Below are 17632 nucleotides of genomic sequence, written 5' to 3' on the forward strand. Positions count from 1 at the left end.
GATAGTCGACACTGTTTTGAATTAATCCTCAGCAATGAATGTAGTGTATTTTCGTATATGTCTATTGTTAGTCTTATGTGTTAGTGAAAACTGAATTTCTCATTTATATGCACACCAAGAAAGCGTCTTACATTTGCTTGTTTGATGGTCGTATCCTCTATTTTACCTGAAGGATTACTTTGGAGCAGCTGCGGTCAGTCTCGTACACTTTCTAATTGCGGAACAACGTCGCTCTTTTGGTAACAGTTGCGTCACAGCATTAGAAGCTATGTTATACTACTGTTCTTCTGAAGGAGCTGTCAGAGGTCGGTAAGAAAAATACGTCGGTAGCGGGTGGATATGTGGTGAGAGAAAGGAACTTCCAGTTTATTCGTCGCACGGCCGTTAACGCATGGCGCGCAACAGGCCACACATGCAACGATGAGCGGGCGACCGCTCGGCACGACAAAACGCACTTGTGATTTCGCAGTCTGTCCGCGGACGAACCAGCTCTTCGATTTTTTTCCCCCCCAAATTTTTTACCTCTCTTTTCCTGCCAGTCCCGGTGTTTAATTAGCGAGCCGGTGGCCGAAGCGACTGGATCCGTGTTAAATGTGTGTATGTGCGTACGCGCAGGGTTCGCGCGTGCGTGTGCGTGTGTGTGTGTGTGTGTGTGTGTGTGTGTGTGTGTGTGTGTGTGTGTGTGCGTGCGAGCGAGAGCGCGCGTGTGCTATGTTTTAAAATTTGTCGGCGCCGGGGAAGGGTCGCACGAACATACACGTGTGCTGCGTGTTGACGCAGCTGGCAGGTGGCCGGCGGTAATCGCCGCCCCCGCCGCCCACGCTGCCGTCTCCTCGCTCCTCGGGGGTGCCGTGTTTTTACAGGGCCCGCGAGGCCCTTGTGTGCAGCTTCGCGGACCCACACGCTCAATTGAATAATGTCTTGTGAGAGCGGCGGCCATATTATTCGCCCGGCGCCGGCGCCAGGATTAGCTTAATGAAACAAGAGTGCCAAGAGGGAAAACATTTAGCCCGGCCCGACACCTAAGTTCCGGCCGCCTTTCTGTCAGTACCCGCCGCTGACCAGGGCCCTCTCGGCTGCCGCCCACATCTCTTCCTCTGTCCGCGAAGCGGAAGAGCAGGGCACGGGAGAAAGAGGAAAGGGGATTAAAAAACAAGAGCGAGCGCAGGAAGAGGAAGAGGCGCCTGCCTCCGTCTCTAACGAGAAGAGCAAACCCGCCCCGGCCGCAGCACTGGGAGCGCTCCCACGGTGCGCGCCTACTTTTGTTTCAAAATGAAACTTGAGACCGAAATGTGTGCAAATGGACGAGAAAATTGCCTTTTTACGCGCAGGTAGCGGGTGGGTGGGGGGCGGGAGGGGGGAGTGCCGGGACGACGACAATGCTCTTTTACCCCTGTCGGCCCTCCGCGGTGTGCGACGTCCTTTCGCTCACCTTCGGTCAGGAATCCGGGCGGCAGCAGTGATTGGGCATAGCGCGCGTCCGGCCAACCCTTGCATCGCTCAGTGGCAGCGACGGGGGAAGACATCTGCCACCCCACCGGGGGTGGGCGACGCCGGAAAAGGGCGCCGGCAGCTGGGGGCCGGGCAAGGGAAGCGTCCGTCGAGAGCGGGCACCGGCGTCGAGCGGACAGATTACATACTTAAAAAGGGGCTATGATGAGAATAGGAAGTCGGTAATCTGTGATGGGTGACATCCAGGATTAATCGGAGGTCGCTGCCGTTAAATTGGGCGTGCGATGATTAGAAATATGAGCGCGCGCGCGCCGGCGCGGCTACCAGGAACCATTGTTCTCGCCCCCTGCCCACCGGCCGGGGTTTCATTTGCACGCCATAATTGGGAGAGCGGAGGCGGCTGCCTCTCGCATTATGACCCCCTTTGCCCCCGACTCCGGGGTCAATTTAACGGCCAGAAAGCGGGAATTAAACACACGCGGGTAGCTGCCACCCCCGGCAGCGGAAAAATGTTGCGCTCTGGAGGCCAGCGGCGGCCGGTCAGCCCCCACACCCCAATACTCAATGCGAGACTGACACATTCTTTTCCAGCAGCTTCGCCTTCTCTCAAGATAAATTATAGTGGGCACGTCATTTGCAGCACAACATAGCACAAATATATGACTGTGGAAATGGTCATATTCAGCAACAAAACTTTTCATTGTTACGCCCAAATGGGGTGTATGATCGAACCTATTTAGCTGATGAGTTTCCATTCCGTTCTTCTGCATAAGTTCTTCGGGCTGCAGTTCTCGGTTTTTTTTTGGAATTGATGTTTCTTGACAAGTGTTCTGAATGGAGATTTATCCTGCACCGTGTCATCTGTGATGCCATTTACGTGAAGATCATCCAGAGGTTCTCCTCCATACAGCCATGAATTGGTGAGTGTGTGTGAGTTACAGTTAGGGGAGCCTGTGAAAATCTGAGGTCACTTGGATGTCATGCCGAAATTTTTAGAACATTTTTAAAGGTGCTGAGGAAGGTAGAGTTAGGCAGTTGATACCGCACTTTCTAGTCCAAGTGTTTTAAATAAACAGCATTATAATCACATTTTTTGTGCTCCGATAGGAACATTTTCCCACTGGTTCCCTTCTCTTACTTGCTGCAGCAGGGCATGTAACAAATACGAAAAGAAATGTATTGGTCAGTAAGATGTAGATAGTTCACTTACGTGAAATTGAAATAAAGCAAAACTAATTTTACAACTCGCACCGGATTTTACGTAGAAAAAGAAATGCACATTCTTCAGTACTGAAATATGGGATTCGTAGATGATAACACACCACTTTACAGCATATTTCTCTGTGCTACGTCACTTTATAAACTACGTTTTAAACACACACCAGATTTTACTTACGTATTTTGCGTGTACAAATAGGCTAATTTTGAACCTCTGTATCTCTGAAACGGATAAAGATATGAAGAAAATTTTCAAGACTACTCGAGATCTGGACCTTAGGAATACAACTTAAAAATTACAGCCATTTTCCGTGCACAGTTGTCTCGGAATCCGCGGCTGAGTTTTGGTACACAAAAAACAATTATTTTGGGTATATCTCGATAACGGATAAAGATTTTTGAAAATGAGGAAGTGGTTCTACAGAATAAATGCATTGAGAATATATCGTTAAAATCTGAGCAGTTTGCAGCGGTTATTTATTATTTAGATTTCGCCTCATACCGGATATTGCTTGTAGAAGCAGAGTAACTTTGAATCTCTGTACCTTGAAAACTGCCTGCGTGGCATCTCCTCACTACCGTTATGGCCATTGGGCGTTGTTTTGAAGCTGGCGGGCGAATATTCTTATCTCGTTTTTGACATTTTGGCATGTGCTCACTAATAAGGCTCCGACTGTTTTTTTTTCTTTTTTGCTATTAATGTTGGAGGGCTTGGTTGCTGCCTCTTTGTTGATATGTGTGTGTGTGTAATTACTCTCGTAGCTGTATTGTGGGCAGTTCAACGACTGAGGGGTTAAAGATCAGTTATGATTGTTGAACTTCAAGATCATTTTTCTCACCAGGTAACAGTAACAGTCACTATCGCCATTCTAGACCTGTCTCGATCATCCGGGAGGTTTCTATATCTGATTTGCGCTGCCTCTTGGTCAACAGTACTCGCGTGGCCAAAAAAAAAAAAAAAAAAAAAAAAAAAAAAGTGATTGACGCAATATTGTACCTGTCTTCGTTTTTTTAAAGTTTTATATTTTTGAAATATGTGTGTGTGTGTGTGTGTGTGTGTGTGCGTTATTTTGGGAAACTGAATGTAAATTATAAGGTCATTGTTTTGGTAAGTTGTCATTCCTTTGGTCAGTAGTGTTGTGGAACATTCTGTGATACCAAGCAATTGTAAATCAGTAAACAGGCCGTCAGCAAATACAAGGTGACCCGGAAAATTGTTTGCGACAGAAATTCTTCTTCTTGTAGCTGTCGTTTTGAAGCATAAACACTGTATTAAATTTATGCGTTGTTCTTCTGTCGCATAAACTTGTAGCAAAAAACTTTCTGAGTACTAATAATTATGTGCTATCTGATAACAGGATTTGTTGGCTGGTTGGTTGGTTTGAGGGAGGTGACCAAACAGCGAGGTCATCGGTCCCTTCCGATTGGGGAAGAACGGGCAAAGAAATCGGCCGTGTCCATTCCAATGAGCATCCCGGCATTTGCCCGAAGTGATTTAATGAAATCACTGAAAACCTTAAGCAAGATGGCCGGAAGCGGATTTGAACCATCGTCCTCCCGAATACGAGTCTAGTGTGCTAACCGCTGCGCGACCTCGCTCGGTCCACAATAGGAATTCAAACTTAGTGATACCGGTAAGTGATTAATTTGTAAGGAACTGCAACAAATTTCTTTGCCTCTGTGAAGTGGGTTTTTGAAAATATTTGCTTCCATAACTGTGATAGTTAAGTGCAAAGCTCATTTGCTGTCTTTTTACATAGATACTTTCATAAACATATACAACATTTTTGGTTTCTTATGTTTTTAATAGTACAATGTTGGTCAGCGTGACAGTGTGTTGAAGTCTTACTTGAATGCAAAGTAAACATTGCAACAAATGTTCGGTGATTTGCACGTTTATGAAATTTGATCACCTTTGAGACTTGTCATTATTGTTTTTAACACTTTTTAATTAATTGTTGAAAGCTTACAAGTAGTTTTTTCTTAATTGGTTTGATTGATCTTTTAAGAATGATATTCAACCTATACTTGGGCTATGGCCCGCCCGGTTGGCCGTGCGGTCTAACGCACAGCTTTCTGGGTGGGAAGGAGCGCCTGGTCCCCGGCACGAACCCTCCTGGCGGATTTGTGTCGAGGTCCGGTGAACCGGTCAGTCTGTGGATGGTTTTTAGGCGGTTTTCCATCTGCCTCGGCGAATGCGGGATGCTTCCCCTTATTCCGCCTCAGTTACACTATGAGTTTTCCGATTTCCATCTAAAATTAGAGCACTTTTGAGTTCCGTTAAGGATGATCTTGGACTGCGTAAGGCGGGTGTATATCATATTCCTTGTAACTGCGGCATGGCATGTATTGTTCAAACTATCAGGACCGTGGAGGACCGATGTAATGAGCATAAACGGCACACAATATTACAGCAGCCAAATAGATCTGCTATTGCCGAACGTTGCTTGGATACTGGTCACTCCATGTTATATAATAACACCGAGATATTGGCATGCACGCCCAGCTATTTGGACGGTGTTATTAGGGAGGCAGTTGAGATTAAATTAGCGAGCAACCTCGTTAACAGGGATGGAGGTTTCTGTTTAAACTCTGTTTGGAATCCGGCTCTCTCCCTTGTCAAAAAACAGAGGGACAGAGTCAATGTTACCTCACCTGCGAATTCATAGTCTCACTATCGATAGCTCTGACTTTGGTCATCTTTGGTGGCACTAGTGTTCAGTGTATGTGTTATCTTTCCTGCTTCAGTCCGAGAAGCGAGGTTTTAAATTTGCATGTACGCCGCCTGTCCGTTGCAATTTTCCTTGAAAAGGTGGGGTGTTCTCCCGCCGAAATATCGGCGGTCGCTGAAATTGTTACTTGGCCGAATTCCCGGAAGTTATTTGAAAGTTATCCATGTACGCGTACACCACCATTACTCTACCACGCAAACATAGGGGTTACACTCGTCCGGAGTGAGACGCTCCCTGGCGGGTCCACCGGGGGCCGAACCGCACAATAACCCTGGGTTCGGTGTGGGGCGGCGGAGGGGTGAAGTGGACTGCGGTAGTCGTCGTGGCGTTGTGGACCACTCCGGCTGCGGCGGGGACGGAGCCTCTCCGTCGTTTGTAGGTCCCCGGTTAACAAACAAAACATACAATACAATACAATATACTTGGGCTTAGTCCTCCCCCTTCTAAACATCCCCATGCAATAGATGTGTACCAACTACTACTGGAGAAACTAACGCTCGAGCCACTGCAACTGCGGCGTCCTTCTGCATCTTTGCTGTCCAGAATCACTTATATTTAGTCATGACTGCTTACTGACCATGACATTACGTCATAAATAAAACAGAAAACAAAAGAACATTGATGCAATTGGTCACACGTGGCGGGAGGAGTGAGAATTTTGTTGTAATAGATTATTGCGATGGAAGGAGTGGGGTGCCGTTATTGTAGTCATCGACGCATAAGACGTGGGCTCATGTTTTCCCGCCGCTGGAAGCAGGTCGCGCAGCTGCAGTTACTCGCCGTTAGCGCTCGTTGCTCGTGTTCTTGGTGGGGCCTGATAGACTCTGAGAGCTGGCAGCCAGGACGGGGCAAGCCGAATCCATCCTCTCTGTTCACGTTGATACTGTGTTTTAGTATTTAAATGACCTCTATGATCTTGCGTTTCACATTCCTGGCTGTTTGGCAAGTACGCAGGTTTCGGTAAATTCACTTGCCGAAGACTTTCTGGTGTTCAGCTGCTGCAGAACCGTTGTGCTGCTCTAGCCGAATATAGCGCTCGTGCTCCTGTGTATGCAATGCCGCTGGCCTGCCTGTGTTGTCGATGTACACTTTTCCTCACTCACTTTTCTTCTTACGGACGCCTGCAGTGTGCATAGCACCTACCTTGACCTAAATGGGCCCTAGCGTAACCTGGATCTTGCGGCTGCTGAAGAACATGTTTGCCAATCCTGTCGGTGATATTCTCCCCATTGGATAAGCATGCTGGTGGCTGCCATTTGTTGATTTCCTGCTCTCTTTGCTTTCTTTTCGAGTAGTACATCAATCCATCCCAAATGATGTTTATTGAAAAACCAGATTTGGGTCACCGTGTAGCCCTCTTCAGTGCAGTAACACTAAGTTAAAACATTAAACACACCTATATGTGCACATAGCCCCAATTGGCCTCCTCATGTCAAAGGTTGAGTTCTTTTGTTCGTTGCCATGGGTGTGTGGATCCATTTATGGTTATAACCATAGACCAAGTACGGTTATTCGCTGCCTTTTGAACTCAGGTATTAGGTTGTCACTTAGGCGCTGCACGCAGATAGATAGAAAACGGACGATGGAGTTCTTCTGCATTGGGTGGTGGTTGGATTACGCATGCAAACACCTGACCGTGTAAGCTTTGTTGATCAATCTCTAACAGCGTCTAAACCTGGAAATAGTGACACCACAAAAATGTAATATTTGCTCACCATTGAAGAGCCACTTCGTAAGTTAAAAAACGGTTCAAATGGCTCTGAGCACTATGGGACTTAACATCTGTAGTCATCAGTCCCCTAGAGCTTAGAACTACTTAAACCTAACTAAACTAAGGACATCACACACATCCATTCCTGAGGCAGGATTCGAACCTTCGACCGTAGCAGTCGCGCGGTTCCCGACTGAAGCACCTACAACCACTCGGCCACCACGGCCGGCTACTTCGTAAATGATTTTACATGTTGATTCCATATATCAGTTAAATCACTAATTCAGCTTATTACGCCACTGAAGTTCGAAACCACCAGTGGCAACTCTGCACTCGGTTTAATGTCGTCACTACCTTTTTCAAACAAGAATCAGTTATCCATTCCCCATTTTTGTGGTGAGATGCGTCATTTTGTTAGATAACATAACTATAATACTGCCGTTAGCACAGATTGTGATGAACGCATATTCCCACTCGGGTACAATAGTTTCATAGTATATATTTATTTTCTAAACTGTTCAAGTACTGTCGCACTAAATTTTGTTTACCTTACGTTTACGGTCACAAATTTTTGTCATCAGACTACCGGTTTCAGCCTATAATGATCATCTTCAGATCTGTAACAGAATATGGGGAAGCATAAATACGCTAGCACATTGTCTGCCACTTAAAACAATAAAATAGACTATAATGAAAAATACAACTGGCATATTTGTACATTTGTGCACTTTAAGTATGAAGAGACGTACCTTGTAATATTATTGGGCTTCCCGTCGTATGAAAGCTGTGAGTACCTTTGGAAACGCATTCACCTAGCTGTGTGTTAAATGATCAACTTATGAGGTGAGACCTATTCTTTGAAAGACATTAGTTTTATATAATTTACGTAACTGTAAAGAAGCGCATCTAGCGCGAACGCTAATACATCGATTCCGCAGTCAAAGAAACATTTTAACAGAAACTGAACTGCTTCGATCTAAATAAAAAATATGACGGTAAAAACCTTTGTAGATCTTCAGATTTTATTTTACTTCTTCCTGTAATGTGAAAGCGTAAAGAAGGTCGTCTTTAAGGCATAAAAGTGAGAGGTCTTGACAGCCTGCAGACAATAGTTCTTAATTAATAAAATTCAAGTAATTTATGTTCGATACTGTAAATCGGCAAGTTATTGTCATGAAGGTATTGAACGGTGCAAGAATTATCTCGAAGGAAGGAGAAAAGTAATGACTTTAATTTGTGACGAAAACGTGAACCAAGAAGCTAGCACAGGACAGGCTGAAATCTGATCGCACCCTACAGTCAGAAAATTTCTTACGTAAGTTATACTGTTTATGAATAAGCCCTAATTGCTTGTGAGAATTATTTGAGTATATTTAGTGTTTACCAGATTTCTTATTCTACTCTTTTCCTTTTTTTTGCCTCCATGTCGTATTATTTTTATAAATGTCAAACAGCCTTTACTACAGCAGAGAATACTGCGGCATCCTGGTCGTAGCCAGAAGGCTGCGCCTCGTTTTCTATACAACTCATAGCCGCCCCATTTATTAATGATTTCATCTGCAAATATAATTTTTTTATTGTTCATTATTGAAGGTTCCTTAGGTAATTATAAAGTTCATACTGATTACGTAAAGGAATCCGGGTTGTCCAAATAATAGAAGCCTTTGCGTAATCAAAAACTAGCCTCCTTCTGACAAAGATCAGGAGCTGAACAGAAGACGGACGTCTTCGACCCGTTTCGTGTTTCCTGTGGCAAAGCTGTGCCAAACTGGGAACACAACGCTCTAGTATGAAACACAGTACATATATAATTATCAGATTAAAATTGAAAAAAATTGAAATACATTTCATTTCATTTATTTTTTTCTTTTATCATACTAGAACCTGTTTTCTGTCGGGGCAACGGGTATCCATTCACTGGAAATGCAGCTTACTTTTCGTTTCACCATTTCCATGTATAGCAGCTCTCACTAGAATCGCCGTTGCAGTGCAGACCGTTTCACCTCGCGTCCTCTGGAATAATTACGAACTTGGCTATCGTGATCGTCTTTGCAACTTGCTGCTTCGCTATCTTCAAAATGGCACATATCTCACTCTATAGGTTCGATTTCGGTGCTGATCACCCAACGAACCTAAAATTATCCTCTGCATTTCTTCAAGCCTAGTAGCCAAGAAGATGTTGGAAATCGTGGTTTCCGGACAGCTTTATTCAATTTTGTTAAACAACCAGTTAACGACCAGAAACGAACAATCCTCGTACATACCATGGAAAAGACAAAAAGTTACGTACATTAATCAAAAAAACAATCGCTGGTCATCGGAGCTCAGTTCGAAGCGGGTCTCATCTCTGAAGACAGTTGTACACCAGTCGCTGACATTCCAGGCCAACCTGACTGTCGTTCACCATACTGCTCGGCAACCAAGAGTGCTGATCTGGGCTGCCATTTCCTTTCATTGCTGGACCCTTCTGGTTGCCATCCGCAATAGCCTTACGGCACAATGGAAGCTCTACGGAATTCTACGCCCCGTTTTGTTGCCATTCTTGGCCTACATTTCAGCAAGATAATGGCCGCCCACACTTAGAGAGAGTTTCTACTGCTTTTCACGCTTACCAGGCCATACCTTGGCCGGAAAGTTCATCGGTTCTCTCCCTATTGAGAGCGTTTAGACCATTATAGGCAGGGCCATCCAATCATCTCGGACTTTTGTCGATATAAAGCACCCATTGAACAGAATTTGGCACGATATTCCCCAGAAGACATCCAACTACTTTTTGAATCAACGCCAAGCCTAATGGCTGCTTACATAAGGGCCAGAAGTGGACCAACGCGTTATTGACGGGCTCAGTTTGTAAAGCTCTTTTTCGTGAATACATCATCCAATTTTTTCTGCAATTGTAATTATATATTTACTGTATATGTACAGCACATCTAAAGATTTCTGCCCTATGCGGATAAGACCTTCGTGGTGCATCGTCTCTTTTTTTTCTCTTGAAAGTAATTAGATAGAGTATCTCTATTATTCCCTTTGGATTAATGAGAACTTTGAACCTGCAACTTGGGTCGAAACGGCTTGCGATCCTTATTTAGACTGATCTGATAGTTCTTCAAGCTCCTGACAGCTGTAACAAGTCATTTCGCTAAAATATTATTTGATAGTGTATCAGTGCAGAGGTTTAATTCGAATGCACGAATAAACGCTTCCAAGTAAATTTATGAAGCAATACCTCGCGTAATTTGTTTCACGAGCAGCGCAGCGCTTAGGGTGTGTGGATTCTGCCAATGGCCACGTTAATGACTTCGTGCGACGCCACGGAATCTCCGAAGACGGAGGAAAGTAATGTTTCAAACAAGCCTGATTGCTGTGGGGAGTGTTACAGGTTCAAAAATGGTTCAAATGGCTCTGACCACCATGGGACTTAACATCTGAGGTCATCAGTCCCCTAGAACTTAGAACTACTTAAACCTAACTAACCTAAGGACATCACACGCATCCATGCCCGAGGCAGGATTCGAACCTGCGACCGTAGCAGTCGCGCCGTTCCGGACTGAAGCGCCTAGAACCGCTCGACCAATGAGACCGGCGTCACAGGTTCAATTCCCTGAACTTCGAGAGTGTTTTCCTCGGTGGGAACACTGGAAGGGGAGAAACTCAGCTTCGTGAGACCAATTAAGAAACTACTTAGTTTTTAAGTAAGGTCCATAAGGTCTGGAATGATGACAGTGGCTGGGAGAGCAGTGAGCTGAAGTCATGCCTCAGCATGTTACTCTCAAATGTTGTTATAAGGCAAAGGCCGACACGGTGGACCTGAACGCGGAGTGTCAGAGATAGTCGCAGTATTCTGAAATAATTCATGTGATTTACTTCTCAGCCAAATTACACTTATGCAGACTGGTACAAAATTTTGGTTACAATTTTTAGGTTTCTTCTCTGATTTAAATTAGTGACCCGTCTCCAGTCATGAAGGTTTCTCATGTGTATATTGCGTACTCCTTCATCACTTTGTTGTAGTGTCTTGGTTCATCCTTTTGTATTTTTTGTTATACCTGTAGCATGTGATTCTGTAGTTCTTAGTTTTTAATTTTTTTGAAGTATCCTGGCAGATTAAAAAGGTGAATGGTGTGCCGGACCGAGACTCGAACTTGGGACCTTTGCCCTTTTTTTTTTTTTTTTTTTACTTCATGTATTCGATCTTTGTTACCTTAGCGATTTAATCCTGAATACTGAATATTGGATTATTTATACTAGGCATCTGAATCTAATTTCGTGAGATGTTTTGTCAATTTGGGTTACTATAGTTATTAATAAAAGCAATAAATTCCTAAAATGTATCTGCATTTGTTATGATTTTTGTGTAAATAAGTATGTCTATATCGCTTAATGTATAATACAGATTTGCCATCGAGGTACTCAGGGGTACCTCCCATATCCTGAGTGTTTACATATCATACATAAAACGCAGTTTTGACTGCAGTTCCATGAGGTTTTTCTAGAGAGTTCAAATGGTTCAAATGGCTCTGAGCACTATGGGACTCAACATCTTAGGTCATAAGTCCCCTAGAACTTAGAACTACTTAAACCTAACTAACCTAAGGACATCACACACACCCATGCCCGAGGCAGGATTCGAACCTGCGACCGTAGCAGTCCCGCGGTTCCGGACTGCAGCGCCAGAACCTCACGGCCACCGCGGCCGGCTTCTAGAGAGTGAATCGATTTTCTACCGGTTGGCTATAATTAAATATCAGCTACTTGCGGAGGGTCGGTACAGGCTGTAATTATCAGATAGTAGCGAAACAACGTAGATATTCGAAAGCAATGATCCGAAACCGATTTACGCTGGAAAACGTCTTAATTCCGACTATGGCCACCAGGTGCAAAAATTGCGCTGTACAATATTTGTATTGTGGTATGACATCCCCGCTGTGATTTGACACGTCATAATGTGAGTGAACCGAATGTCCATCGAGCAGAGAAACCATGTGCTCTTATAATCCGCTCATCATAAGAGTAAACCTGATGTAAACAATTACAAACGGGATGATTGGTCAGCAGCCGTAGCTATAGGTAGCTATATGTAGCTATATGTATTACATATCTTATCACTACGTTACTTTAAATGAAACTTTAAGACATTCAAATGTAATAACAGCCAACAACAATTTTCTTAAACACGCTTTAGCTACGTAGTTATTATTTCAAAAATCGTGTACAGTCACAGCCTCGGCAGCGTTGTGCTCTGATTGTCGCGCTGTTAATGCGCGGTGTGAAAATGGCTGAGGATGTTTCTGTTCCACAGTGAAACACGTGCGTGGAACACGGTTAAAAAGTGCCGAAAAGTAGGCTGATCTTAATGTTTTTCATAAATTTAGGGAGATAATCGGCTCTGAAGTTTTCCCAGCGTTGTACATATCACAGTTGATAATTAGACGCAAACTGAACGTGTAGCGCAGTCCGCAGCGTAATATTCTAGAAGTCGCCGGCACGGTAGCTCAGCGTGTTCGGTCAGAGGGTTGCATTTTTACATTTCCTACGTTACCATTACAATATGAACCCTACATAACTGATCTGGAGCCAAGCTGCGGGATTTGGCCCGAGAAGTAACAAGACTGTTAAGCTGCCAGACGTACTGGAACTAACGCACACAGCTTTTTCACACGTCACTGCCGAATGTTGGCGGGATATAGAACGGCTAGTCGTAAAAGAAGAAGAGAAAATGCTGCGCCTGGTTCTCTTTGTGGATTCTGGTGTTGGTAGGTCCGTTATCAACGTAGCATGTGACACTTCCAGAACTAAAATGTATTTCTCGGATTCGGATAAGTAAGGAGCTAAGAAATTACTATAAGTAATACCTCCAGTGGCTTCAATATTTAACTATACGGTGAAATCCTTCAACACTCTCTCACGTTACACACAGCTTACGCAGAAAAATTATCCTGTGGTAAGACAGGAATTTTCTTCATTCTTGTCTTAATTACAATAGTAGGTTAGGCTGGCTCTGAGCACTATGGGACTTAACAGCTGTGGTCATCAGTCCCCTAGAACTTAGAACTACTTAAACCTAACTAACCTAAGGACATCACACACATCCATGCCCGAGGCAGGATTCGAACCTGCGACCGTAGCAGTCGCGCGGTTCCGGACTGCGCGCCTAGAACCGCGAGACCACCGCGGCCGGCAATAGTAGGTTAGCTAAAAGCGATAACGTGTTGCGGTTTTCGCCTTGTCTTCTAAGGAGCGTATTGTGGGAGATTTGCAGTGTGTTATTTCATTATGTTTAAAAATTAAATGACATTCGAAGCTGTATTGCTCCTCTGCTCGTCTCTTCTTACGTGTGAACTGCAGCTGGCCAAGTCACTGCAGGCCATCTGTACCAGCTGAGCGGCCAGTGCTGTCCATGTTAAATGCGCCAGTATAGCTGATGACCGTATTATCGCTAAGATGATGTGAGCGTAACGCACAGCACAAAACGTAGCGTAATTATCTTACTTGACAGTACTCGAGACAGTTTGGCTGCAGTCCCACGTGAAACGGAAATCCAATGAGGTTCCAGCAAACAGGGAAGAATGCATAGTGCAATGTTTACATCATGTTTAATCTTATGATGAACGGATTATAGTGAAATTGTTTTATATGAACGGCAGCAATTACAATGCTGCACTGAGAGAGTATCGCTAACTGAGAAGTCTGAGGAGAGGCTCGATGTCATTAAATGGTTTAAGGAGAATGATAATGAAATTTGAAAACGCAGGTGACCTTGATGTGGCACCTGGACAAGGAAGGCGTGCTATCCTGATGGAAGTTACAGAGGAGGTTGCTCTTGCTGTAACTGGCCATGCATCCCGTATACCAGGTGGTGTTAGTGCTGCTGTTGTGTTACGAGAATCGTCCATTCCATGGTCAACGATACGAACAGTTTTGCGGTCTATTTCACAATGGCATCCATACGACATCTAGACAGTGCAGCAACTGAAACCTCATCATGTACAGCAACGTTCTGAATTTGCTGCTCGATTTCTGGCACGGATGAAGTTGGTGACATATGGCCGGGCAATATTCTATGAAGTAGCGAGGCACGTTTTATAGTAAAGTGTAAAGTGAATACACAGAACTGCCAAATTTGGTGTACTGTCATACCTCGTGTTGTGCACGAAGTGCGATTGCATGCACCGTATCTAACTGTGTCGTGTGGATTCACAAGGACCTTTACTCTCGGCCGTTATTCTTTGAACAGAACACACCCAGAGGATCTATCAGTTGTACCATGATGTCTGCACGTTATCGAGCCCTCCTTGTGCAACATGTGATTCCTGTTTTGGAAGAGTGCAACTGTGCTAGAAAGCACTTTTTCATGTATGTAGGAACACGTTGCTGAGATTCCACCGTAACCGCTGCGAGAAACTGTTGATCACGTCGTTTTACGGATGCAGCATCTTGTCGATGTCTCTGGTCCTCATATTGAGCACGTTTTCTACCTCTTCTGCCCATGTCCCGTTCCTGATACATTACATTCACGGCACTAGATTTGCACCTGGTGGGGAAAACTGGAAATTTACATCGTAAATCAGTTCTGTATTGACGCATTAGCTGCCATATGATAATTACAGCCCACACAGGACCTCTCGAATAGCTGCACCTTAATTATAACCACCCAGTATTATTATAAAGAAGTGCTTGTTCGTCCGTAAAGGCCATACGTTGGAAATAAATATTATATCCTCGTAATATGCCAAAAGATGTTCGATCACCAAATGTTTTTCATTACTGCATAATGTATTACAAACTTAGTGTTTTTCAAATACGTATCCAACCTCAGATTCTACTTGCTACCACACTTGACTTATATACTCAAAAATTTTGGTCATTTCTGTGATTGTTAGGAAAGGTTCCTAAGTTACTACGGTAGTTTCACCAGTTTTGAAGATATTTTGTACATTCTTAAGGATACAACATCGAACATTATGGTGTTAGGGAAAAAGCTGGACAATGGTTCACATAATATTTCTTAAGCAGGAAACAGAACGTTATCCTCCAGTGTCAACAGACAGAGGAGAGTTTTTGAATCAGAAACGGGACACATAAAATGTGGGTTTCAGAGGATTCCGTTCTGCGTACGTTGTTTTCTTTGGATCTACCACTAAACGTGATAGGTGACCCAAAATATTTTCTCGGTATGTGCACCATACATAATGAGGACTTCGGGAGGAAGTACTACTCTAAGACGTAGAATTTGGTGCATGCGAGGGGAGCGATGCGAAAGCTAGCAACGGCCGGAGAGCGGTTGCTGACCACTAGCCCCTCATTATCCGCGTCCAGTGACACCTATCGGCTGGAGATGACACGGCGGTCGGTTGGTACTGTTAGGCCCTCCGAGTCCGGACAGTTTAGTATTTTGAGGGCAGTGTGGTGGTCTGCATAGAAGCGGTCACCAAACCTTGTTGTGTACAAAAGTAGTCTGTTATGTAATTTAATAATCAATTATCGTTTATAGAAGAAAAGTCGATCGTGGCACGTAACAACGAAGGTTTTGAACCCAAGCAAAGTTTGTATCAGTTGAATATCATTTTTTCTTTTACATTATGGCCGGCCAGTGTGGCCGTGCGGTTCTAAGCGCTTCAGTTTGGAACCGCGTGACCGCTACGGTCGCAGGTTCGAATCCTGCCTCGGGCATGGATGTGTGTGATGTCCTTAGGTTAGTTAGGTTTAAGTAGTTCTAAGTTCTAGGGGACTGATGACCTCAGATGTTAAGTCCCATAGTGCTCAGAGCCATTTGAACCATTTTACATTATACAGATTTATGACATCAGAACAGTATTACTTGGTGATTCCATATGTATCGTACAATGGTTCTAAACTCCATATCTCGAATTTTGAAACCAGTTTAATGCGTTGTCTCACTCTTTTCTAGCACAAACAGAGGGTCTGCAGGAACTAAAGATCGTAGTAGGACAATAGGTTTCATGGTGAACCAATTCATTTCCAAAATTGAATCGCATATAAACAAAGCAAACAACTGCCTAACACTCAGGTTCAATTGAAAGACTGCTTTGAAGAGTAACAATTATCCACAAGATGCTGGAGAACAAAATATCAGATTTTACGCATAAAACTATAATCCAATGTCAATTATGTAATGTAAATTCATCTTATTTTTGCAATGATGGATATATATAAGTAGATATACATTTACTGGCACCAACGCACAATGCAGGTGCTGAACAAAGAAACTCTCTGTCACAATACAAACACTTTGAACATAACTTCAGTCATACTCTTTCGTTTATCTACGTTTTGCAAACCTTGTGCAATATGTTAGCAGTGGCTAAGTTTGTGAAGTGTTGCAAAATTGACGTCACTGGAAAACATATGATGTTTTGCAAAATAATGTGTACACCAAGAACGAACCAAGGTATACTAATAACTATAAGTAATGCAACTAAATCGAACTCATTATGTGAATATTTCTCGCCGCATTCAGTACTTAAATGTTTCGTTTTTGCATCTTGCACAACTACATGAAACCCACAACGTTGCAGACCATCTGATGGTGAATCACTAGGAGATTCGAAACCGGTAGTGGAAAATAAAAATTGAAGAATAAAACAAAAGGGGACTGGTTGCAGAAACTTCCGGAAACCTTTATTCATCACAGTCGCAGAGTTCCAGATCCACAATGGATAAAAGTTTTAATACTAGTACAAATAAAAACAGGGGTTGAAATTAGGTAGTTTAATTCTGTTATTAAATGTATTGCTGTACTTAGTTTCGTGAAATTACATCACTTAAACTGGTGGTGGAGAGAGGGATATGTTTAAGATCGATTTGAGTGGACGGCAAATGAGAGTGAAATGATGTTGTGACATGTTACTTAGACATGAATACTTTTAGTTTTTGTGAATGTCAACAATATGTAGGTTGGCAAGAATGCATAAAATTGTTCGATGGCAATAATGAGCGTCTTTCGTGTGTCGTCTACAAAATAAATACAGCGCTATGAAGATATATTCTGATTTATCAGTATTTATGTTGGATGTAGTTACATAGCCTGACAGTACGAGTAAATTTCGGGACCAGATATTGTAACAAAGGAGATGGATTCTTTCCTCCTATTATGTTGTTCTTCCACTCCACAATTTTTATTGTTGTTGTTGTTGTTGTTGTTGTTGTGGTCTTCAGTCCAGAGACTGGTTTGATGCAGCCCTCCATGCTGCTCTATCCTGTGCAAGCTTCTTCATCTCCCAGTACCTACTGCAACCTACATCCTTCTGAATCTGTTTAGTGTATTCATCTCTTGGTCTCCCTCTACGATTTTTACCCTCCACGATGCCCTCTAATACTAAATTGGTGATCCCTTGTTGCCTCAGAATATGTCCTACCAACCGATGCCTTCTTCTAGTCAAGTTGTGCCATAAATTTCTCTTCTCTCCAGTTCTGTTCAAAATCTCCTCATTAGTTATGTGATCTACCCATCTAATCCTCAGCGTTCTTCTGTAGCACCACATTTCGAAAGGTTCTATTC

General features: G+C 43.5%; 1 protein-coding gene across 1 annotated transcript in view; it reads right to left on the bottom strand.

Moving 5' to 3' along the window:
* Positions 1-709: 709 nt before the first annotated feature.
* Positions 710-17632, bottom strand: part of LOC126484819 (uncharacterized) — a 182667-nt gene continuing 165744 nt past the window's right edge. The window contains exon 3 of the mRNA XM_050108416.1: positions 710-887. Coding sequence (XP_049964373.1) covers positions 710-887 — 178 coding nt within the window. The remainder of the gene's footprint in view (positions 888-17632) is intronic.

Source organism: Schistocerca serialis, chromosome 6, assembly GCF_023864345.2.
Source record: "Schistocerca serialis cubense isolate TAMUIC-IGC-003099 chromosome 6, iqSchSeri2.2, whole genome shotgun sequence".
Taxonomy (NCBI): Eukaryota; Metazoa; Arthropoda; class Insecta; order Orthoptera; family Acrididae; genus Schistocerca; species Schistocerca serialis.